The 19,577-nt window shown below is 41.3% G+C and overlaps 1 protein-coding gene across 1 annotated transcript; it reads right to left on the reverse strand.

Annotated features, from left to right (window-relative positions):
- Positions 1 to 914: 914 nt before the first annotated feature.
- Positions 915 to 15,900, reverse strand: elk4 (ETS transcription factor ELK4). Its single transcript, XM_085776515.1, has 6 exons — positions 15,659 to 15,900; positions 10,845 to 11,059; positions 8,110 to 8,898; positions 6,648 to 6,890; positions 2,847 to 2,966; positions 915 to 2,755 (listed from the first exon to the last, which is right to left on the reverse strand). Exons 2-6 carry the CDS (start codon positions 11,049 to 11,051, stop codon positions 2,657 to 2,659), a joined length of 1,458 nt encoding a protein of 485 aa, XP_085632641.1. The 5' UTR covers positions 11,052 to 11,059; positions 15,659 to 15,900; the 3' UTR covers positions 915 to 2,656.
- Positions 15,901 to 19,577: the final 3,677 nt, after the last annotated feature.

Genomic DNA, 19,577 nt, shown 5'->3' on the forward strand with positions numbered 1-19,577 from the left:
ATTTTAAGTGCAAACGTTTCATCACAACATCTGCATGTACAATATCAACACTATATCAAAACACTTTACATATAAAACATAGATTTAGATTTCTCCCCATAAGGCTTTGATTCCCAAAATAAAAGCCAATGCCACCAAGGAGCAGTCACCTCCCAACTCCATAAGAGGAAAACAACAAAGAAACACATGCACAAAGAGAACATTAAACCAGAGAACCCAAAATAGCAGACACCTAACTATCTGGCCATTACAAAAATAGAAATTAATCTTAAAATTTTATTGGTGTTACAGGAAAATAAAAGATTACACAAAAATGATAAACAGGTTTTATATTTATATATATATATATTTATATATTTTCTGAGTAAATCTGTTATCACAAACATTTATAAGCAGGTTGGATTGACGTGGCCTGATTCAGTTACGTTTTTTAATATGCTGTGCATATTAACCCATGTTGCTGTCTGTATGTACAGTAATGCAACCTGAAGAACACTGCAGCACGTTTGAGGTCCTGCAGTGCATGAGCTGTGGCAGACAATATGAGCTGCAGTGCACTCGCACACAAAACATCCCTGTGAAGTTGAACTCTGAACTTCTGGGGCTCTGGTTTGGTCTACGCAAAGATATGGCATAAAAACAAACAGGAACGCTGTCGTATACCGTTAGATCTATACTAACTTTTAAATGATAAAGCTCCGTCCACTTTTGGGAGAGAAACTTGGGCTTGGCTGTGGTAAGGCACCGTACATCAATCTGATGGACTGCAGGTTAGGGGGGGTTGGGGTGGGGGGGTTGTTGTGTCTTAGTTGAATAAAAGTGAGCATAAATCCCCCCCCCTACAAAATTCACTGGTCATCCATCCCTGGGTTAGAAGATGACACTTCGGTAAAGTATCGTGTAAACAAGCGTCATGTACAATATCCATGTTCAATAGCATAGAAAGGTGGGATCTACCTCGAGTCTGTCTCCCACACTTATGGCTTCAGAGTCGTCGTATACAAAACAGGTGCAAACCTTTCATGGCTGATAATAAAGAGGAACAGGTTCAGGGGGAAAGGAAGGTGCTTAAAGTTGTTGTTTTTTTTTTTTTTTACCATCCACAGGATTAAAGGTTGATGAATTTCAGATTGCTAAAGCAAGATAAAGGTGAAGGCTAAACCTCTGAAGAGTCTAGCTGCTAAGATTCATAGGTTCAGTCCATTCATTTCCAACAAAGAAAACTGAGCTGACCTGTGGACAGTGAACATGCTTTCATAGTGTGCTGTGATTACGCTTAAGGAGGAACATGTCAGTCTGATTTTAGTTCCAGTAGGACTTTAAGTAGTAGTAGTTCTAGACATGTTGGGGAATACACTTTTTTATGTACCTGTACCTGTAAATATACAGCAGTTGTTTTCTTAGCATACCGACTGGAAACAGGGTGAGACAGTAAATTTAAAGCCCACATCTCATAACATTTTGACACTTAAGGTTTTGTATAGATTAAAGTATTGAATCTGTTAATCTCACATAACTCTAAAACAGAAAGCAAAGTGTATTCCACAAAATGTTTAAATACTGAAAATTTACCATTTCACTACAACTTTAAATTACCAACTTTCTCTAGCATGATAAGCAAAGTTGGGCTGCCTTTAACAACGCACAGTTCAAAAAGGCAACATCAGAGCAGTAAGACATACAGGATTTGTGATTTGTAGCTTGCAGAGACTCAGAAACAGTTATGGCTTCACTTTCTTTCATTCCCAATCAGACCAGGGCACACCGGCTTTCAGGGCAGTTCTACTGTCTACACACACATTACAATAGTTTTAACGTAGAGGCATTATTCAAGGATCAGCTCGGATTATGGCCACAGCACGATAAGACAGTCAAGGTAAAAGTCATGTTGGATATGGGCTTTAGTTAGCCAACATTTCAGAGCAGCTGAGGCAATGCTTGACATTTGAATTCAGGCTAAGAGCTGGGTAGGAGATAAAAGAGCTGCAGTTCAACATGCATGGTTGTCAGGTTAAAGCATTTCCCTTAAACAAGAGTATAAGTACAGGAAGAGAGGCGGAAAAAAGGAACAGAACTGCAGAGGAGAAAACAGGATGGGAACTAATAACAGAAAATGAAAATGAAAAACGTCTTATTTTTTTTGGCAGTAACACAGTTGCACACAATAGGGAAAGGATATCTGCAATCCCACTGGTCTGTGTCCAAATATGAAGCAGATTGTGGCTGCTGAGGGTCCAATCCACATGCAAACACTGTTGCCATGGAAATCCCTTCCTCCTTTGAATTGTTGTGACTGAGGAGCCCGAAAAGCCAGACAAAATGAATTCAAAAGTGCAAAACAGAACGACGGCATCACTGTTTAAGTGCAGAAGAGTATCTTCGGGGGGAGGGGGGGGGTGTACGTTTTATGGAACCGACACATGAGCATGTTACCCTCATCCATCCATCAATCCTGGACTGCCAACATCTCTCCATGTCCTCCCTCCACACAGCACATTGTAGTGTGAGTTATGTGGCAGTGGACTTTAAAGCACCAGAGTGATGGGGAATGGCAATGACAGAGCTTCCACATTACTGTCCTGAATGTGGGAGCAGGAGACGGAGCTGAAGGGGGGGAAGTGTCTGGCCGCCTGGGTCCAAATATTGGCGACTAATCCTATGTCTTTTGAGGGTCTGGTGAAATGGGGCCTGGGGTGTTGGTCCCATCCATACTGTGTACAGGGATCTGGAACTGGGGGGTGAGGACAGACGGAAACTGCAACAGAGCAGAACGGAGGGTTAAGACAAATGCAGACAGAGCGACGACTAAACGCTAGTACATGTGTACTACGCTCTCATGTACTGACCTGGAACAGATGGGCTCCCTGGCGTCGTGTGGCCGGGCTGAGTGGAGCGACTGGACTGAGTGTGCTCCAGAAGTGGATGTTCGACAGCAGAGGACTGGGAGTCAGCAACAGAGTGGGAGTCTGAAGAGGAAAATATACAATTTTACAGATATAATGTACTAGAGTGAGAGAAATACCTCATGATAGGTTTATACTGTATTTTACCCTCAATGTCCAATAACAGTTATTTAAAGCAGAAGTAAGTGATATATTTGTGTTAATATAAGTCTTAAATAGTTATATCTTCCGACAGCAATCACTTACATAGAGTGTTTGGACCGAAACACGGGTCTGTCAGTCACTCTGCTCTGCTCTGAGCCGAGGAGAAAACATTTATCGTATCCTACAGTTTTTATCCAATGAGGAGAGAGAACGGCATGCAGGGCTGTGTGTGCAGCCAAGGGACACCGTGAATGTGGCGACGTAGGGACGAGGACTGTTATGGTGCGTTCATGGAAACTCGTATTTTTCCGACCGTGAAGTGGTACCAGTTCCATCTGGTACGAGTTCACCGGTCGGAAGTTACGAGTGGCCGTTATAGTGACTTTCACCGGTAAAACAGGTCGGAAAAACACGAGTGGGTTGCCTGAAACGCTACAAAGTCGTAAGTTGTGACTTGAAGCTGTAATTTACTATTTCAAAAGCCTGCCTGGAACGCAGCATTAGCGAAAACGACCGGACCACTTACTTCTGCTTTAATAGAAAGGGATCCAGAATGAAAATGTTAAAGAAATTTCAAAACTACTATGAGTGTGGTTCCAATCTGTGATTTCTTCAGCAACTGAAACTCATCTGGTGGTGTGGTGGATCCGCAGAATAACTGTTGTCTGTTGGTGACGTTAGCAGCTATTTCTATCTGATAATGGACTTATGAACTATGGATGTTGGAGCCTGTGCTGCTTTTAACAAATGTACTTTAATTTCTTCCACATGGAACAGATACTAAAGGTTAAATTGTCAGACACGGACAATAACAATACTTCCCACATTGCTGCTGCTTGTGTCTGTGCACAAGTCTGCAAAACACAAGTATGTCATGTCAGCTTCCCAAGCTCAAGTGTGTGCCACGCTGTCACAAGGTTTGTGTAAATATTTACAATCGAAAAGGACCTGGGGCCTGTACTACAAAGCAGGGTCATAAAATATAAGTTTTATTTTAATTTTTCATTGGAGAGACTGACAAACCTCTGTCAGCTGATCGAACTGTGTCGTGCGCTCACTGTCCCACTAACAACAGTGATGTAATTTTCCAAGAGAATGATTGGTCAGGAGGTGGAGCTTTTCTACCTGGTGATCTCAATCTGGAACCAGGTTAGCCGTTCATCATGAATTACCGTGGAGATGTATCCTGGTAAGAAGTGAACCACCTTCGTAGTACGGAAAACCCAGCGTTAACCCTGAAGTTACCTGGATAAGCTCAAATCCTGCTTCGTAGTACAGGCCTCTGCTGCACTAGATCCTCAATCACTTATAACAATTGTATTATCAGGTTTTGTGGAATCTTTTCTGAAATTTGAATATTAGGGACGCAGCATATATATTCAGTTTAATTATGAATTTCTTTAAATTTTCTGGATGAATCATGGTGATTTGCAAACTATTACATCTGCGTGGACCATCAAGAAGCCAACTCAACTGTAAGCCTCCCATATGGTGAAGAGGCACTGCTTTTCGACAATCACTGACAGGAGAGAAACCAGAAAGCAGAGCTCATGTCTTTGCGAGTTCTGTATCCCATGACCAAATCTGACCTGACGTGACCTGGTACAAAGGGGCTGAATGAACGCAACACTGTGTGGACCAGCAGATCTAATAGAGTCGAATAATTCTATACACTAGCACACGCAGTCATGTGGTCTGCAAACAGCATCACCACGAACAATTAATCACCACAAAAACAAGACCAAGCTGCAGTATGGCGCCGCAGATTACTGCTACACTGCTGCCACCTGCTGGTCACCATCACTGATGCTAAAAGGTTCTACTGTATATGCACATTAACTCTATCAACAATGCTGTTGTTGCTGTGTAGTTTGTGAAATCTCAGCAAAATTAACAATGTAAGGTTAGATTCTAGCCTACTGCCATCAAATAAACAGGATGTTAAGTCTACAGCCTGATATATAGTACTATCCGTTTACATTTCATCTTACTTTTGGAATTCCATGATGTTTAATCCTTAGGGATGATTGTGCGCATTTTACGTGCTTACGTGCTTTTCATTCTTCATTTTTTGATAGTTTTGGCTGTTTACACATACGGCATGGAACTTGGCAGGATTGTGTATTTTTAGTTGATCTTGTAATTTCCCACTCAGCTCCTACAGCAAGTGTAAAATACACTCTGTACAAACAAGAGTTACACTCTTACTGCTCAGCGTAAAAAATGTGCCATTAAAACCCATTCAAACTGCAATTTTTGATCTCACTTCCATTAAAGCATTGTACATTTATATGTGTCAATCTGACCTTTTGCCTTAAAACTGATAATTTTTACAACTCTCCACCAGATGGCTTCATATACTGGGCATGTGAAGAAAAAACATGCCATTTACCATAGATGGCGCTGTCACAATTTGTTCCCTCTCCCCTAACCTTTAACCTTGAGAAGTGTTCATCTGAAAAACTTGGCATTCAAAGGGTTAAATTCTTATTTTTTTTAATAAATAGCGAACATTTAATGTGTATGATTAAGACTGATGTTGTTTTAAAGATTAAGCCAAAAAATGTTGGAAATAATATACCGTATTTCATTTTTTTTTTATAGCTACCCAAACACGCATTTTTGCACTTAGCAGTATGACTGTGAGTCATGGATCTATTATAAGACATCCATGGGGTGAGTATTTGACACTACGCAGAATATTATAAATACATTTCAGTGCTGCTGCTAATATTTGCCTTATCCCAGGCTGCAATAATCCAAAACAAAAAAAATCTACTATGCATGTAGTATAGAAAACATGGTATGGTATCATGACAAAAACCTGGCATTTAAAGGGTTCAAATCTTTAAAAAAAATAGTTTGTATTTGATATCAATAATTAAATTGGATGTTGGTAGAAAAAAATAGCTCAATAAATATCATATTAATGTTTAATTTTTTTTTTATGGCTTGCTTTTAAGAAGCATATTTTTGTGCTTAGCGGTACTAGTGTAAGTAACATTAGAATGGGCCCTAAGGGTTAAAATTCACTCAGAGGGTAACTATTTTCTGATTTGTTTTTCTTTCTTTCTTTTAAAATTACTGTCTGAAAGAGCTAATCTAGATTACTGCCATCACCAGTCTCCATTGCATCATGTACTCTCCTTGTTTTCTGTCTCTGCACCTGAAGTATGTTTTTTGTGCTCAGTTTTGTAAATGTGAATGTTCCACATAAAAATAAACCTTCTGTTGTACTGATAACAACTTCACAGTCAGCTCCAGGGCAATATGCTGTGTGCTTCACACAAATGATTTTTTCTATTGCATGGCATTTTGAGCTGTAAGTGGATGTTGCCAAAAAAAAAATGAAAAAAATCACACAACAGTGAATAGGATCATTCTGTTGCATCAACTGTTAGTGTTTATCAATCTGATCACAGTGTTGACAATGACATTATCAAAAGAGTGCTGTAAACCCAGACTTCACTGTTGCTACTAAATAAAATGTATCTTACAAAGTGGTACAAGTTATGTGTGTTTGAAAAATGTGTTTGTGTGTGATCTAAGATGAAACTCACTACAGACTAGAGCCCCATAAACAAGGGATCACTTCCTCACCTGTAGCATTGCTGGTGTGAGAGAGGCAGTAGGTAGTGAGGGGCTGCAGAGGTTCATGGGGGAGAAGTCGGAGGCGGTGACCAGCAGAGTTGGCGGGCTGATTTGCAGGATCTTCGGTGGCTTGCGTGGCTTTCCTGAGCTGTGGATGCTGAGTGTGGTGCAGCTGCTCACTGACGATGAGCTGGTTTCAGCGTCCACCAAACTGATCTCATCTCCAGACAGACTGATGCCATGGTCCACCTGCTGCACATAGAGAGACGGATGATGACTTGTCAATGACACATACTGTATGTTTACTTCATCACTTTACACTTGTCTTAACTCAGAAAACCTATGTCATTTGATATGTTCATAGAATCCGGGGAAAAAACTGAAAGCCATAGACATTTTGATATTAAAGGGATAGTTCACCCAAAATTCAAATTTCATTATCTACTCACCCTCATGTCGACTAAGGGCTGGGAGAAGTTTCAGAGTCCTCCGTGCTTTCTCTGAGTTACAGCGGGGCTCCGTGCAGCACTGCATGTCCATATGACGGTTGCGAATGGGCCTCACTTTTCTTTGTCCGAAAAGACACACCAAAAAAACATCCAAATACCTCCATAGTGCTCGTCTGTAATGTCCCTCTTGTATTGAAGCCCCAACATGAGAAACTGTCCCGAAAAAAATTAAATAAATATAGGTTTTAAGACTGTCTGTAGCGGAAGCTCCCAGTGTCTCAGTTCACTGCTTTGCCTGTGTCTGTGCAAATCTCGCGCGATTTACATTGACACCCAGTTCACGGCTCCGTAAATCGTGCAAGAATCCGGCAGAGCAACACTGGGAGCTTCCGCTACAAACAAGCTTAAAACCTATACCTATTTAATTTTTTTCCGAACAATTTCTCATGTTGGGGCTTCAATACAAGAGGGACATTACAGACGAGCACTATGGAGGTATTTGGATGTTTTTTTGGTGTGTCTTTTTGAACGAAGAAAAGTGAGGCCCATTCGCAACCATCATATGGACATGCAGTGCTGCACGGAGCCCCGCTGTAACTCAGAGAAAGCACGGAGGACTCTGAGACTTCTCCCAGCCCTTAGTCGACATGAGGGTGAGTATGAGTGAAATTTGAATTTTGGGTGAACTATCCCTTTAATCTGCAACAAACGCTAAAGATCATCTGATAATGTCAAAGATTACAAGGAGGGTAATGGTTAACTACAGGGTTTCATTTTTTCCTATTTTTACCTCTTTCGGCTAGATGCATGCCAACTAATTATTTATATAATAGCAGATATGTAGTGATAATGAATCAATAACCACTTGTAGAAATCCTGATCTTATCATATTTCCACCAGTATGTACAATTAAGTGACTCTGTTCTAGCTTTGGTTAAATAATTGTTGTTCAGTGTGACCCCAGTGGTTATTATCAAGAGCCTGCCTATGAAAATAAATGTGTCATTGTCATGTATACTAGCCTTCTCCTGTGCATGAGCATCATTGGGCTCTGGTGCCTGGGAATCTGCAGGCTGAGATGATCCTGACTCCATGTCGCTGTCGATCACCAGCTCCTGGGACGAGTCAGGCACTAGGCTGGGGGACGGGCTGGCTGACGTCAGGTCCGGCAAGCCGAACGTTGGCTCCGACGGGCGGATGTGATCAAACGAGTAGACGGCCTGGGGTGGCAGGGAGGAGGAGGAGGAAGAGGAGTGTGTGCTGATGTCTTCGGCCCTCGAGGGCGGAGCTTGCAGAGGTTCTAAGTGGTTGGACATCAGGGTCGGCTCTATGGCAACCTGAGGAGGCGGTGCTGGTGCTGGCTTCGGAGGGGTGAGGCCAAACTTGATGACAGATGGCAAAGCAGTTGGCTGCTGTGACGGAGGCAAGGCTTCCTGGCTCTGGCCTGTGGCAGTCAGACCCCTCTTGTCAGCCATCTTTTCGGCTGGGTTCTCCATTTTGATGGACTTGAAGAGCTGGCGTCCATTTTGCAGGGAATTGAGTGTGAAGGAGGTGTACAGGCCAGAGTGGATGTAGTCGTTGCGGTTTGACTGCTTGCTGTTCAGGCCCACGGCTGCTGTACCACCTCCTACCTTGGCTCTGTCGCCAGGCTCACCCTCTTGTAGGGTGCTGTCCCTTCTCGCGAGGGGAGGAATGCCCCCAGCGCCAACATCCCCACCCTCTGTTCGGTTAGCAACATCTCCTTTCAGGATGTCAGGATATGACACAAAGCGATAGACAAACTTCTGTCCGTTTACTTTCTTTATGATGTTCTGTAAGACAAAGAAAAGCAAGATATGTTAGTCCACGCTTGGTGAGTGGCATCACATGGGCAGGAAGCAAAGAGTAGAAACAACTTTCCCTTAAGTAGTGTTCTGCCTCTACTTAAGCAGCAGCAGCAGCAAAAAATAGAAAAGTGAGACCACAGAGAAGTCTTATGCATGGGACAGCTCTGTCCTTCCTGTCTGTACCAAGCGAGCAGCCACTAATGCTGCAGTCAAACATACCAGAGCAGCCCTGCCCAGCACGCCCACAGGGTCAGGCAGTGCTTCTGCCAAACCACAAGCAGAGTGGGAGACAGACAGCGCTCTCCCTCTCTGCATGTTACTGGGCAGCAGACTTCAAACATTCTCAGATGCAATTAAGTTGTGTTTTGAAATTTTCTGTTTCAGATTTTTGTGCAGCTGTTGGAGGAGGCAGCCCTCTCCAAGCCTTCCAGCTGCTGCTTTACAAAACACACGTTATGCAATGTCATTTGTGTAATTATGACAATGAAACATCTCTCCCTCTATACATACTGGGAGTGGAATGATTCGGTTCATATCACGGTTTTGTGGTCACAGTTTTCGTTTTGGTTTGGTATGTTGTTGTTTTTAACACCACTGAAATACTGTATATCAACAAAAGATATATATCCAATAATTCACCATTTACAGTTGGTCTATTAAATTAAAATTATGTCTTGTATAGTCATGTAAAAAACTTGCAATGACACAGGCAGAGCTGTGAACTGAGACACTGGGAGCTTCCGCTACAAACAAGCTTAAAGGGACTACGAGGAGTTTTGGAAAGCGAAGTGTTCTCATACTACATTTACCATGAGCCTCTGCGCGCACTGTGAAATTCTTGGACCGGCGCAAGACGGACGTCTTGCCAAGAATGTTTTCATTCATCAACAATGAAAGTCGGAGGTTCGAAGACGATCACATACCGTCGTAGTTCCGACCATAAACGGCGATTCGGCTGCGTTATTCTCATGACCCGCTGGGCAGTGTCCACGAAACACTGGTCGGCTCGCCCAGCGTTTCCACCACTAATTAAAATAACAAAATAACGATACAACAACGAAACAACAAGACAAAACGATATATTTATCGAAAATGGAGCCATTAACAAGTGTGGGTAGCGTAGATTCATCCACATTAACGTGAGACTTTTTTATAACCAAATAGAAACTCCTCATTGTCCCTTTAAAATAAAGACTTTTTTTTTCGGAACAAATGTTTTTTGGTGTGTCTTTTTGGACAAAGAAAAGTGAGCCCCATTCGCCACCGTCATATGGCAATGCAGTGCGGCGCGGACCCCCCCTGTAACTTCAAGAAGGCACAGAGGACTCTGAAACTTCTCCCAACCCTTAGTCGACATGAGGGTGAGTAGAAAATGAGTGAAATTTGAATTTTGGGTTAACTATCCCTTTTAAAAAAAAGAAGGAATATTATCTAAACGTAACAGTACTTTGTTATGTGAAGGTGTTGTTGTGCAGTGGAAGCACCCTCACCTTACAGCAAGTACCGTGCTTTAACACCCTGGACTTCAAACTGCCTGTGGTTGTGAATGTGAGAGTGACTGGTTGTTTTTCTCAATGTCAGCCCTGTGATAGGCCTGAGTTCACTGCCTTTCGCCCAATGCGAGTTGGGATTGGCTCCAGCCCCCTTGTGAGCCTCGAAGGGTAAGCAGTATAGCTACTGGGTGGTAAACAAGCATTTGGGCCAGGGGCTTGTGTTTTACCCCACCTGACTGTATTCTGCTGATAAAGAGAATATGAAGTTGGAAAGAACCAAAAAGGCTGTGATATTTGACGACCTGAAAAGAGATCATGTGATTATAGTTTAGGTTAGGATTAGGACGCGTGTCCAATCAGGTTATTATTCTGTTTATTTGTAACAACGGAAAATAAAAACAAGCTGCCACTGCAGTAGAAGACTTCACATGCATTTACCTTGTCGTAGTAGTATCTGAGGGCCCTGCTGAGTTTGTCATAATTCATGTTGGGCTTGTTCTTACGAGCTCCCCATAACCGGGCCACCTCTTCGGCCTGCAGCAGCTTGAACTCCCCTTCCTCATTGGTCCAGCAGATGAGCTGCTCATTACTGGAATCCAAAAGGAGCTGGAGAAGGAACTGCCACAAGGTGACAGAGTTGTCCATGTCTCTCACTGGTGGAAAAGAAGCATAGAGGACAGATAGGAGGAAAATGATCAGAATGATTCAAGGAACTGCTGCTCACCGTATTACAATATGGAGGGCATCCACAAAATTGCTAGAAATATCCCCCTTGGGCACACTTCTGTAAGTCTGTTCAATTTGTTTTGACAGTTATGTTGTGATGAAGTGTTGTAAATTAGTTCTCGCTGCATCTGTTTGCCTCCCTCAATCAGTCAATCAAAGAATTTATTTGTGCTTGAACAACATGCAGTATGTGCGAAAAGAGCAGCAGCACACAGATGTTAAGACCAAATGTAGTGTATGTGTCAGTCTTACTAACACTCTACGTTGTGGTTAAAAAGTGTTGAGACTGGCCCCAACATCCCCACTTTCATTTGAAAAAGCTAAAGAAACTCGATGGACACCTAAAAGTATGAGCAGAAATCTGATATCTGTAAATGGTTAGTTCATTTTGGAGGACCAGGTGCACTTTTTGCTGCAAACACTGTTCCCTCATCTGGTTCCCTCATTCCAGGTTAATAATGCCACCGTACAGCAAGCTGAATAAACTCAAGAGCAGGTTTCATTAACAGCTGAATGAAGTTAAACACCTTTCATGTTGTTCCCTTCATGGTGAATTCGGATCCAAGTTGCACAGTAAATGTCCACATTCTTCACTCCTTGGTGAGCTGGGGTGTGCATAAATGACTTATTGAAAAATAAGATGTACTATTACAGAGCTCAGAGTAAATGTGGCAGCTTTCTGAGGACTAAGGCTGTTCACAGGTAAAGTGTGGGCCTGTCCTTGTTCGGTCAAAGGCAAAGACTGCACCCAATTATAAAAAAAATCTTGTTGGAGCCTATAAACTGTGGCACTGTGATGTGGCTACTGACTAATCCTCAAGGCCAAACATCTTGTTCCACATCTGACAAGGTCTGCAGAACAGCATGGCCAATTAAAAAACATAAAACACCTCTCACAGTGTAAGGATGTAAAAGCAGGGGCCATTCACAAAACATCATGCAAGAACTGTAAACCTGACATAAGGCACTGGTATCTGCTTGTAATAATCACAACAGAGCATAGATCGTTTAATTACTCTTTTTTAAGCAAAAATGGCAGGAATGCTTGAAATAAATTCATTTCAAAAATACGTTTTCTGTGATAATAAATTCATTGTTTTTGCATATTTTTAATTGATCCCGTGGCAAAACAAGACACAGGCCATCATCATAAGTTTTCGAAACTTAAGTTGCCATTTTTGCTGTTTGCTGATGAATATGAAACAAATTATTTACCAATTAACCAAAGATATTAGGGTAATTAATGACTAGTTGCAACCCTAATTGTATTTTGTTAAACTTATTATCATTGCCAACATTTCATCGGATATTGCAACCTGCTTATTTCATTATGCAGGCCAATCAGGAGCCTGATCAGCAGCTATGCTTCAGGCTGCACTTGTAAATAAGAATTTGTTCTTGCTTGCCTAAATACATGTGACAGAGGTCTGTGTTTTCCAGAAACCCAGGCTGAAAAATGATGGTGACCTCTGGTTGCAACCAGGTGGGTATTTATTACATTTCTCAGGTAATCATCTATTCTGGAGTCACATTAAGTTCACACTACATGTCATGAGTTTAATCCTGATTTTTAACTGACAGTCTTTGGGGATCGCATAGAAAGGCTCCAGGATAAAGGGTAAAGCAACATCTGATCACTGAACCACACTTTCACTTTCACACTTTCCAAAATTCCAGATAACAGTTTGTAGTGCGAGCAGAAAAGCAGTCTGATGACTTTCAGTATCACATATAGTGTGTAGCTTTAATTGCTTTGAAGTGGTGTGAAAGTGGACAACACCGAACTCAGAAACTGAAAAAGCTGACTTTGTATGTGTGTGTTTTTACTGTGTTGCTCTTTGAGCTCAGGTACAGACCCACATCTGGCACTTTCTTTGATGTTTTTAGGGGCTTTGCTGCAGTCTTTGCAGGTTTTTTCAGCATCACATCGTATGCATAGATTAAAGGCTGTGGTGGTACACCAACACAGGTGTTTGCACTTGTGTGGGCACGTATAAGAGAATCTTGATAGACAATTGCATAGCCTATTTGTTCCACCTGTCAGGAGTGATACAATATTCAATCATTTTAGGTATATATACTGTAGATGGTGATGCTTTGTCACTGCCATGATTACTACATGCAGATTTAACTCGGAAAGAACTCTAACCTGACAGAATAAGTAAAAAAAACACATGTCCTATCTATTGACGGATGTACTCTGATCCAATCTGTAGCTGGCACAGGCCTAACACTTGCATAGATAGCCTAACTGGTGCGTCCTACTTGAGTGGCTCAAACAGGTCAACATAAACTTGTGCATGAATTACAGCCCTGTCAACCTGTCATCCACAGCTGGGTGCACTTCTGAAGGGTCACTAATAACATGCTGTCCAGAGGAAAGTGACAGGTTGCTCTTTTCAAAAGGGAAACGACTTCCGGCAGATAAATACAGATGTTTGATCAGAGTGTTCATGCTGCGAGAGAGACTGAGAGCCCAAATAAAATCTACAAGACTGAGTATGTAATATGGACATTCAAGAAGAACCATCAAACACTGCATGATGATAAAAGTATCTCACAGAGAGCAGAGCCCCTGCCTTCACAACAGCTTAAGCACCTTTGTCCAGCTCTCACTGCATCCCGCCACCCTGAAGCTGTGCAAGAGATGAAAGAGGATGAAACCTACTTCCCATGAAGGTGCAGTGTGTGTTTTGTTTTGTTTTTTACATCCACACAGGTTGGGAAGGCCATGAACAAAGAGGCGGACAACATTATGCTTTTCACAAAGGCTCTTCAGTTTGTCCAAACATGTATACGGAGGAGGCATTATCTGAAAATCTCATACCCTAATGTCATTCTCATTTTTTGGAAAACAACTTTTTTTCCCCTGCATTTGCATCACCAGGTTGTTGCTCTTAGTATGTCTCTCATTTACGGCAACAGACATTGCATGCAGCTGTGGACTAGAATATACATGAATGTACTTGAAAGTGAAAGAAAAAGTAAGCAATGGTTTAGACTACTGCTGTCTGAATGGCCTGAGGTCAAGGTCTGCGGATGCAGTTCATGCGTGCTTCTTTTCCAATTATGATTTTATATAAGATTTTTATGTCATCACATTTTAATCTCATCTGTTGACATGAAGCCATTGAAACAACTGCTTATGCATTAGTCATACATTAACAGTTAGACAAGACATACCAGGATAATTATACCACTCTAACCAACATATACATTTAAAGTCATGAATGACAAATTATATGTTTGCATTAGTCTCTCATTCAGTCAACCTTAACCTTTCAAAGGTTCCACTGGCGTTGCTACAAACGCTGTGATATATTTTGTTGAACAACTCGTTGAAGATTATGTGGTATGATCCCAGCCATTCCCGATTGTCTATAAAGCACTGCCTGTGACATAACCAACATTTTAATAATGTATCTTGTTAGTCCATTAACTGTAAACATTTGAGATTGCTGCTATTGAAAAGCACAGCGACTCCACTTGTCTTGGTAAAACACCGCCTGTCTGTCATCCATGCTCACCCGTCATGCTTTTATTAAAAGCCTACGAGACCACGCTTAGAGCCCACTCTCAATAATCCATTCACATTGCATTTACTTATGTGACAGATGCTTTTTACTCCAAGTGACTAACCAATGAGTGGCATCACTAAAGAAGCTCCAATTCTATGCAAGTTTGCAAGTGGGGGTTGTTTAGCAGTGACATACCGCACATGCAAATGTCAGATAAAGTCAGTCTTCATTTACAAAAACTACTACTGCTGCTGATTTCTGACAATGATATTATATTTTTGGAGAGCCACACATAAGTTGGAGTCAGTTGGCACTCCCACTCTGACATGACTTCTAAAATACTGCTCTCTCTCTGTTTTATAGGTTATTTAGCTATTCTGTTCACTGCCCTGTCAGTTTCTGTCAACATGTGTGTGTTTGTGTGAGTAAGCTTCTTATGGAAGAGTAAATCTGCCCTGACTCATCCGGACCTGCTGGGTTTGAGACACACAATCTGTCCCAGACTGTCATGGTAAAACAGAGAGGGGGTGGGCAGTGTCAAATCTGCTGCGAGGGGGAAAAAAAGATTACCAATGATCGTTATGTAACATCAGACATTAGCCGTAAAACGTTATCTACTACACCGCAATGAGATAACGCCAGCTATGGCACATCAGTCACAGAACATGGGTTATGTTAGTAATGCGCTGTGACGGGACTGGTTTGTACTATCATCAGACAGCACTGGCACCCACACACAGCAAAAAAAATAAAAGACCACTTGTTGATGGATGATTTTAAGTTTCGTTACTGTCAACACGAACTTGCAGTTAAGTTAATTCCCCAAAATATGCAAAGTCGCGGCGGGGTGGAGCTAAAATGCCACTACTACTGTCGTGTTTTTGTGTCCTGTGCGGTGAACACTCACTGCAGGAGACAAACAACAAATCAAGGCATTTACTGTATCTGTCAGCTAACTGTGAGTTAGCCGTGAGCTTAGCTTCGCGTTAGCTTGTTTGCTAACATTACCTCGCTCGTTGAGCCCGCTGAATTTCCAAGTCGTCGAAACGCGTCCAGATATTCCCCAAACATTGCTGGAAAGCTTTTTTCTACACTGACATAGCTCAGGAAACAAGTTACAGATAAAGTGCCATGCAAATACCCGACCAGAGAATACATTAAACTGCCTTTGGCTTGTAGTGACGATATATCCTTTGAACAGGAAATAATGATGCGTTCACAGTCCCTCGTACTCCCCATACTCTAGAGCTGTCGCGCCACTCAGTGGGCTTTTGCTTTTGCTTTTGTTTTTTTTTGTGACACAATAATTGTTGTTTTGTTGCAAAAAAAGACAAACAAAACAAAACTCTACAGTAGTAAAGTAACTGTTTTGGTATGCAATACGAACAAGAGCTCAAGTGGTACAATGCAGTAGTGCCATTAAACTCTGCACTTCTAAATCAATTTTTTGTTTTGATTAAGCTAATACCGCAAGTTAAGTTAATACTTAACCCAAATCGTTTAGCTTGTTGATGCGGTTCGTATGATATTAAACCTTACGCGTTACAAACCGAGAGCCCGGTTGTGTAACACTGTAAAAATTCCGATGCTCCCGATAGCGCAAATGTGCCATTAAAACTCACACTGAGGTCACTTCCTCTCGTCTTTCTTTTGGTTGATGTGTTTATCAAGTTGTTATTACTCCACCACACGGCTACGAAATTCCCTCCAGATAAAAAATGCATGTGATATCTCTCACTTACACGATTTACTGTTTATTATTCCCGTGGTTTACATAAATCTCTTCACTATGATTACTGAGCATCCATGAAGAATTTGATAAGAAAGTGATTTCAACACGCCTCAGTCAAAACTTTTTTTGACTGAAGCTCTATAGGGCAGATTTAGGCTTAGGCTATAACCCCAACAGACTTCATTTTCTTTATATAATGGCTTTTCACATTGTAATGTAGGCTACCTAATATCTAGCTCCCATCTATTGCAAAATAAAAGCCTATGTCTCTAGAATATAAGAGTTATTTTGGAGCTTGTCTTCACAATAAGAGCCACATGACCATAAGCAGGGAAGGACTTTATTACTTATTTACTCTTTTATATAACAAGATGGTTCTGAGAAGCACCTTTATAAACCAGACTAGGCTACTCTAAAGCTGTAAAGTTTGTTTACCCATGACAAACAATAGCAAGGCTCCATCTATTTGTACCACCTTTCGAAATTCCCACATTGCAAAATAAATCATTCCAGAGCCGGTGTGATTTCTGCAGCTGTCAATATCAATATAAATCTAATATATCTAATATATAGTCTAAATCTAACGTTTGTCTAAAACACTTTTTCTCTTCATGGCATTTCTGAGTATTCAGGTAGGCTAATCAAGTTAACTGGTTTAAACTGTACACAAATGTAGGCTACTGATTGATCCAAATATTGTGAGACTCTGTCACAGCTCCATTCATATTCTAATGCAAACCGGTGAGAACTATTTTCTGATTAATCACTGCATGTCTCAATGTTGGATGTTTACTTACTGTCCTTCAGTGACATTTCAACATGTTGGAAATGTTCAACATTACCATTTACCGCAGACTGCTTTCGTCTCCTCTACAGAAGAAGGGCTAGGGTTAGTGTATGTTTTCAGATGAGCCACCAAGTGGCAGCATACCACAGCAGTGTCACACTACAAATTTCAGCTGAACTTACTGTAGCTACATGTGTTGTTGCCTGCAATGAACACAGATATATCTCTGAAATCATGTTTTAATAATAGAGATTTAAAATATGACTGTTTAGCTCTTAGTAATTTGCATACAGTTTAAGACCTGAGGGTGATTATTTAGTGGTGGTGCTGGATTGACTTGCTGGTTGAGTGACTCAGAGGAAGAAATACACATTTCACTTGTCCTCACTTTGTGTTGTTAAGAACTTGCAGGATGTTAATCAATGGGAATCTATACGATTAGGCTAGAAACCACTGTCCTTACAGCTTTTGAATATTTCTCAGTCACTTTAATGTTGTTTAATGTAAATATCTGGATTCTGTCAGATCTGTACCTGTTTTTTTTTTCTAAGGTAAAAGCAGTCTTAAAGCAGCACTTTTCTGGAATGTACGGGCAACAGAAGTCACAACAATAGTATTTTGTTGTTTAACTTCTGTTAATCAAATTCTATTTTTCATTAAAAAAATTAACAAATTGGTTGAACAAAATTAGACATCTGTGCTAATATACCTGACTTTGGGTTGTGAGAAGTTGCAATGGGCATTTTGGTTGATGAGAGCGGATGGAAACTAAATTTATGTGGGTTAGAAAACCAAAACAACAAGCAGAAAATGCTTTATAGAGCCAAAGTCCTCATAGGTACATTAATGCAAGACCAGGCCCCTATCTAAATGAATGGGGAGGGATTTGAATGTATTGAATCACCAGACAAATCTGATCAAGACACTCCAAAGGTTTGAGAAAAATGTCCCTTTTCCCACAGGTTTACTAACATCCCAGCTCTGATTGATAAGCAGACAACTGGGTGTTTTGTGGCGGGACAGGACATGTCCTCCTTTTTAATATCTCTTATCTCTTATAACATCTCTCTAGAGCTGAGAAAAACAGCAGATAGCGCTTTGTGAGTTCATCTCTCTCGTCTCTATTTCTTTCAAATTACACAGTGATCCATTACCAATGCACACAGTTCTGATCAGTGCAGCTTTAAACTTTTCTCCAGTTGCTTCTATGCCTTTTATATGAATTTACTCTCCAACTAGGCCAGAGAGAGAAAGGGGGGAAAAAGACAATAAGTTTGAGGGAGGGGCAGAACAAGTCAAAATGAGTTATTGTTCACTGTATTTGTTTCAAGCTATCAATTAAAGTACAATAAACATTTCTATATAGTGTTTGGGAAGATGTTCTTGTCACAGTTGCAGATTTGCATGAATCTATAGCTTTTTAAAAGCAGCGCTGTTCCTTTTACAGACAACACAGTGTTCTGTCCTACAGTAACCTCTGGTCACAACTGTTGGTCAGCTGCTCTTATTACATTACTGCCTGTGGCCACATTTCATTTCTAAAAAGAAAACCCCCTTCTTCCCCCTGTCTGGCCTGTTTTCTTCTCAGACGCCTGCCTCGGCCACAATTTGTGAATCAGAACGGCACAACAGGAGTCAGATGAGCAGCATTTGAAACAGTTTCATTCCAGATTAGCGACAGTGTGAAACGACAGAGGCAGGAAAGGAGGCAACACAGATTTCAGCTTTGAAGCTGGTCCCAGTTTCCTCTCAGTGCTCTGCTCCCTTCCCAAGCCAAACATAACTAGAAAGCACCAACAGCCAGAAATTCCAACCTGATATGCATGACGATAAAGGTGCAGCTTCCCTTCCTCTCTCGCTTTCTTGAGTATTGAACTAAGAGATACTGTATTACACCATACTGCTGCAGCAGTCGGATCACTATTGGAAAGCCTGCAGCGTGTTTTTATCCAGAGGCTCAGTGGAGCGGCCTTGATGTGGTTATCCTGCCACCCACTCTGTGCTGTAATCGCTGCTGTCTTTCAGCACTGCAGGAAATACAGAATGGAGTCATTTCAGTCAAACAGTCACTGGGCAAATTAGTGTAAGGGCGGCGTCAGAGCAACAATGGAGAGCAGGCTGGTAACTCTGCACGCCATGACAATAAAGCAACTGTTTTAGGTATTAAAGCTTTATGTGGCTAAAATATCAGTGTTTCAAATGTGCATACACATAAGCAGCATTTTGAGGTTAGAGGATGTTTTTGGATTTATTTTATGAATATATTAATAGGTCATAAATCTTAAACTTGCACTAATGATTTTTAAATGGATAATGGGTCAAATGACTAAATGCAATGTGAAGAAGGTTGCTTGAATCACTTGACTGCATTTACCCTCTGGTCCAAGGAGCCTCAAAGCCTCTTTTAG

The sequence above is a fragment of the Trachurus japonicus genome, chromosome 5, assembly GCF_045865225.1.
Source record: "Trachurus japonicus isolate A0001 chromosome 5, Traja_1.0".
Lineage (NCBI taxonomy): Eukaryota > Metazoa > Chordata > Actinopteri > Carangiformes > Carangidae > Trachurus > Trachurus japonicus.

Coding starts and splice junctions, on each gene's coding strand:
- elk4 (XM_085776515.1), bottom strand. CDS start 11,051: ATGGACAACTCTGTCACCTTGTGGCAGTTCCTTCTCCAGCTCCTTTTG. Junction 8,899..10,844: donor TCAGATACTACTACGACAAG/GTAAATGCATGT, acceptor TTTGTCTTACAG/AACATCATAAAGAAAGTAAA. Junction 2,756..2,846: donor AGGGAGCCCATCTGTTCCAG/GTCAGTACATGA, acceptor GCTCTGTTGCAG/TTTCCGTCTGTCCTCACCCC.